Source organism: Haematobia irritans, chromosome 3 (assembly GCF_050003625.1).
Source record: "Haematobia irritans isolate KBUSLIRL chromosome 3, ASM5000362v1, whole genome shotgun sequence".
NCBI classification, from domain to species: Eukaryota; Metazoa; Arthropoda; class Insecta; order Diptera; family Muscidae; genus Haematobia; species Haematobia irritans.
Window position 1 is genome coordinate 194510828 of NC_134399.1, and position 6549 is coordinate 194517376.

Consider the following 6549-nt stretch of genomic DNA (forward strand, 5'->3'; position numbering starts at 1 on the left):
TTTTCTGTCATTCATTTTAGGGCCAATAAAATATGGGAAAACGAACATTTTGCGATTTCGAGAACGGGAACATTGTTGCAATTAATAAAAAAATTTAGTTAAAATTTCCAAAAATAAACTTACATTTTCTTTCATGGTGGGTATTTCAAATTGCTTCTTAAAAATTATGTGATTAAAAACAAAAATTAAGTGACGAGATTTTTTCAAATTTTTCATTACATTAATGACACTACCTGTATAAATCTTAGCAAACAGATGGCAACGTACATTTTTGAATGCATTGCCAATCACAAAAGATTTTGCAGGCAACATAGAATTTGTTTTCTTTTCCACGCGCCATGAGACTCTGAGAATCTAAATTGTTATTCGTAAGACAAAAAACATAAAACAAAAATAGCATTACAATTTCAAAATGGAAAGTTTAAGTTATCGTGAAGTTATACCAACAAATTCATCGCAAGAGGAATGGCACGATATTACACTGAATACCGGTAGTAGAGGAGTAAATCGTAAATCTGTCGTACTGTATTCATAGCTATTATTCAATTTTTAGGGGGAACACATAGCACCTTGCAGGATATTAAAGTTGCTGAAAAGGCAGGAGGATATTGTTATAAAAATGTCACTCTGAACCATAATCGTAATCGTTATATATATTGGAGGTCATATCAGGATGTTCTGGAGTTGACAGAAATAAGTTTGGATTTTAATTTATATCAAAATAACTTGCGATACAAATTCACCGATTCGCCAGTTCTTGCAGTGACTATAACAGAGTGCGGAGAACATGTTATTTTGCTCGTGAGTACAGTATGCAGTCTACATCGCATTTCTTTTCCGCATCCAGATTCATTGGCTGATGGGTCATGTTCTTCGAGCTCGTATAGTAATGCAACTGGCACAACGAATGTTCCTTCAGTGGAATTCAATGATTCCCAATCGTATTCTATATTTTTTGATGCCAACGTTACAGCAGCAAGAAATCCAAATAGTTTCTATGTTATCGATACTCAAGTGGGTGCTTCCCGTAAGTCTCATTTGGGCAATATTAGAATGGTTGAGTAAAATTTGTATATTCCAGATAATCATGTTCCACATGCTGCTGCCAGTTATCTGTCGGAGAATGGGGTGGAAGCTTATTTTGCATTGGCATGTCAAAATCAGTTGATGCTGTATACCATGAATTGTGTTACTGGTCATACTATTTGTCATCAGTTAAAGGAGCACCATATAATGCCAAGACTGTTTTCCAATATCAAAGGAGCTTTGACGTGAGTACTACATATAAAGCAATAGTTTATTTATTCAAGTGATTTTACGGTTCTATACCAGAAAAATTTAACCTCTCTCTAAAGCTTGGAAAAGCGCTATTGTTTGACTTTTGCCAACAACCCCGAATGGAATTTGCTCGGGATTTTTCTTTCAGTTTCGCACGTATCTCTATAAGATTGATCGTGTTAAACATTATATTCCTTTGGCCTATGAGGTCTTTTGATCGAGGTTTAATTTTCCTGGGGAATATATGATGGCTTGTCAAATGTTTTTTTTTTCTCTTAATTTCTTTTGGCCATTTAATATTTTGTGTAATGTAACTTTACCATACTTTCAGTGGTAAAAGCGATACATCCGATGCAGATCATGCAAATTCAATTGTATTCACCTGCATAAAAAATCAAATCCTGCTATTAGCTTTGTATCGTAATGACCATTTGCGAGTTTGGTCCACAATTAATATGCAAAGTGTTTGTGTGATTAATTGTGTGCGTGAAGGCAGTGAGCAGCGAATGCAAGGACGTAAGTAGTATTCCGAAAAAATATGTCTTTAATGAAACAAATTTACCATTCAATTCTATTCGATGTCTTTCCATTTTCAGCTCAAAGCAATGCTTTACGTAAAATCACAGATTCGAGTTTTTGTGCATTCCTTTCTCATGCCACGGGTTCGGAATTTGTATGTCTTGACTTGAATGTAGATGCAAATAGCAACACCGGATTATCTTTGCAACGTAGAAAAATTATCGCTGCTCCTCAGTTAGATTTGACTGACTTCGATGTTTGTGATTCCCGCATATGGGCTTTGTGGAGTAATGCCGAAGGAGAATTTAGTATCTCTAGTTTTTCACTTATACGTGGTATGGGCATGAATTGGGTCTCGGCTGCTATGGAACCTCCACCGGATCGTTATTGTTTGGGCATGGAACAGGGTATGGATCCACGAGAAGCCTATTGTTCCTATATCTTCCATCCGGGAAAGTTTGAACGCACTGTAATAGCCAAAGCATTGTTTGTAAGTTTTTGTAAAGATTTTGGATTTCACAACAGTAAAGTAATGGATGTATTTTCCTTTCAGATGTTCCGCCGTTCCAGTCTGCGTTTTGAGGGAAAACATTGCACTATGGCTTCATTAAAGGAGCACGTATGTCAGGCAATCGAGGATGAAATTCAAAACGAAGTTAAAGATTTCGATGTGTCCGATGATGATTATTTGGAAATATCTACCCGTATGTGGGAACGTTTCTATTCATGCTGCGAACAGTACCACATGAAAGCTTCACAACCCAGCGGTTTGGTTATTCTAGAGCCTTTAGATGCTGTATGTGTTGTAAAAAAGAATTCATTTTCATTATTGCGTCCTTGTGAAACCATTGAACATATAATGTTGGCTGGAGAAGGTGTGGACATTGATTTTGTGGTTCCCTTGCATTTTGCTGATGCTGAGAAACAGGGTCGTGATATGGTAAATTTGGTTGGTATTTTGTCACAAATTGAAAAATGGCTGCCGGAAGATATAAAAATTGATATGGATCGTAAACTATATCAGTTGGAAATGCCAAATGTTTTAATTGAAAAATTAACAGAGGATCTACTAGCTGGAGATACTGAAAAAGAATTATTACCACGAAATTTTTTGGTTTGCATAAGGCAAAAAATTCAAAGCATTAGGGATTTGAGAATGGCCATTTCTATGCTTTTGGATTGTTTACGCATGGACAATGGAAACACGGAGACAATGCATGCAAATTACTCGCACATGGCTCAATCTACCAAATTTTTAATGTCTTTGGGAGCTTTGTTTGGCAGTCAGGTGGGTTTGTCTTTGCTGGCTGAAACGGTACGACAAAATTCTCTAATACGTTTTGCCATATGTCGTAATCTCTTGTTGTTGCAACAAATACTTATAAGTACCCATTCGCTGCCCGTTGATATCCTTGAATGTTTGCGCTCTCAATTCATGCCAGATGTCTTGATATTTCTTCAATCTTACTACGTTATGATATGGATATCAGAAACCCCGGTAAATATTAGCAATGCTGTGGGATTAGAGTCCTCCATACAACGATTAAATCTGTTACAATTGACAACTGGTTCGGGGCGTATTTATTCCAATGGTGGCAAATGTAATTCAGCTCCTTTATTGCAAATTTTCCTTAACGCCAAGGGACTCTATACAGCCTTAACCTTATATGCTGATAATTTTAAAGTATTGGAAAATGTAACTTGGCAGCAGACCCTAATGCCACTGGCTAATATTGTTAGCCAACTAATATGGGCTGTCTCATTCAATTTTGTATTTGGCGAATGGTTGTTCAGCACATGTCAACACATCATTATTGCTGATTATGTGCGCCTGCTCAACAGTTGGTGTGAATGGAATATATGTTCGCGCCAGTTTATATTAGCAGTTTCCCTCTTGGATAGTGGTGAATCCCACAAGGCCTATGATTTGTTTTTACAATCCGCCAAAGGAGTGGTCAAAGAACAATTTTTAGCTGAAAAGATTTTGAAAAATTCTCGATTCTCGAATTTGGTAGACAATTTGGGAGATCTTGAGGCAGATAACAATAAATTAAAGATTACCAATCAATGCATTGCTCAATACTATTTGAAGGTAATACAGCTATTTGAACAACATAATGCCTTGGATCATATCATAAGTATGGCTCAAGTAGCAATTGGTTTATTGGACAAAGAAGATCCCCAATTGCCAATGTTCCAATCTATTGTTTTCAATAATCATTTGCAACTGGAACACTACGAGGAAGCCTATCATTCTCTTATCTACAATGCAGAACTTTCGCGTCGTAAAGATTGTCTTAGGCAATTGGTTATAACACTGTTCGGTCGTAAACGTTACGATTTGCTTATGCATTTCCCTTATGTGGGTCTACATGAAGAATTTGAGAATATTGTAGAATCAAGGGCCCGATCACAGTCCATGGATCAAAATGATGTTTATGATTTTCTCTATGCATTTCATGTAAACAATGGCAATATGAGAAAGGGTAAGAAAATTATTTCTCTTAGAAGTCTTGATTTTTAAGCATTTTTTTTTGCAGCATCTGCTATAATGTACGAACAATCAATGAGATATCAATTGGAAGGTGATTCATTGGAAGCTTTGAATAAGCGTTTTTCTTCGTTGCTGGTTTGTTTGAACTGCTTACATTTAATTGATGAACGTTATCGCTGGATTGCTAAACCTATTATTGGCGATGAATACGATATACACAATTCCTCAAAAGATACAACTATGGACGAAGATGCCGAAAATGGTGAGAAATCATCGTCATCATTTAATAAAACCAAAGTTGTTGTCTTGGAAATTAAACATATCAAGCGAGAACTCTTACACACAGAGGCCCTAATCAATTTGGCTGGTCATCGTAAAGATGTCCATTCATTCCTCAATGCTGGACCTCAAGAGTTAGCCATGATTTTGGCAAGTTGTGGATTGTATACATCAGCCTTAAAATTGGCAAAGGGGTTCGATATCAGTTTGTTGCCAATATTTGATAGCCTGGCCTCAGCTTGTGTACGAACAGCCGATGAAAATCCCAGTGAACCCTGGACATGGCTTCAAGAAAATGATTTAGCCGATTTACCACATCGTAATAAAGCCACCGATATGGCATGGTCTTTGTTACGAAAATTGGTGGACGATAATGAAGAAGATAATTCAACACTCATACGCAAATCGGTAGTTAACAAATTACTAAGCTTGCAAGCATTCGTTCCACAATGGCTATACAATGATTATAAATTAGCAAATTGTTCGGAACTTTTGCGTTTATTTGTCAAACACAATCGTCTCTTGGAAGCTGCCGAATTGGCCCAAGAAATGCTTTCGGCCATGTTGGGAGCAGGCAGTGAATATTTTAGTTTTAAACATTCTATAGCGGTAACAAATCCAGAAATGTGTTTACCCCTAAATACTTTGGATTTATTGCTGTATGGCCTAAAACTAAATGCCGAAGATATTGAATATAAACAGGCTCAAGTGGAGTTGGAAGAAAAATTACATAAATATATAGAGACTGCATCGCGCACAGCACAAGATAAAATTGAGATGTCATTTCAAGTGAATCATGGAAGACAACAGTCATGGTAATCATTCTAAATGACTTTAAATTCTAAGATGTGTGGTAATTTATATTTAAGGATTTTTCTTATGGCATATTTTTTTGTTCAAATAAAGTATTTTTGTAATATAAGATTTTTTTAACTATTATGTTTGAATCCAGGCCTTCATTGTATATCGTTACGTGCAGTGGTATGCCGGACATTAATGACCCATACATTGAATCATGCCTAGGGCTGTGGACATAAAGATATACAACTTGTACATTCGCCAGTTGGGCGTTGTGCACCTGGCTTTATTCCGTGCATAGAGTGACTGCGTTGTTGACCTAACCGGTTGATACTGCGAGACCAACCGGAAAAATGTCTAACCGAAAATGTCGAAGTCGAACTTTGATAATCCTTAAATTTGACCAATTGCCTTTTGAAATGATGTGTAAATTAGAGGTGTGCGCGTGACTGAAATTTCACTCACGAAGCACTCTCACGCACGATACGTGTGGTAGCCAAATCCACTCTCGCACATTTACGAAATAAAAGCCAGAACTCACGCACGAACTACTTTAAAGACTCACGCACGTTTCATGACAATTCACGAGATTCACGACAAATTCACGAGACTCGCTACATGTTCCAAAAAGGAAATCAGCAGAGGTAACAAAATTCAAAAATGGAATATAGTTCCAGAGCTAAATTAATTTCAGTTAACACACGAGTATGAATTAAATCTTGATATTTTCGTGAGTGTGATTTTCCAGAAATTTTATTCACGCACATCCACGAAACGATTTTATTTCTTACGCACGACATATTTATTTTAGTTCCATTCACGCTTAATTAATTTCAGTTAACATACGAGTATGAATTAAATCTTGATTTTTTTCGTGAGCGGTATTCTGCAGATATTTTATTCACGCACATTCACCAACCGATTTTATTTCTCACGCACGACATATTTATTTTAGTCCCATTCACGAGAGTTGCTTTGGATTTTGTTCACGACTCTCGTGATTCACACGTGTCACGAGAATTCCGTGTCACGCGCACACCTCTAGTGTAACAGTCTGTTTCTGTATGTCGAACGAGCTCTATCGATCGACTGAGGTGCATAGAAACAGCTGATTTTTGTTTATAAATTCAGCTGTTTTTTTCCATTTCAGTCGATCGATAGAGCTCGTTCGACATACCGAA

The 6549-nt window shown here is 36.8% G+C and overlaps 1 protein-coding gene across 1 annotated transcript; it reads left to right on the forward strand.

Annotated features, from left to right (window-relative positions):
* Positions 1–302: 302 nt before the first annotated feature.
* On the forward strand, positions 303–5503 carry Nup160 (nuclear pore complex protein Nup160). Its single transcript, XM_075301172.1, has 7 exons — positions 303–491; positions 554–1027; positions 1082–1271; positions 1610–1794; positions 1875–2287; positions 2351–4283; positions 4338–5503. The coding sequence occupies exons 1-7, from the start codon at positions 413–415 to the stop codon at positions 5387–5389; spliced, it is 4326 nt and encodes a 1441-aa protein (XP_075157287.1). The 5' UTR covers positions 303–412; the 3' UTR covers positions 5390–5503.
* Positions 5504–6549: the final 1046 nt, after the last annotated feature.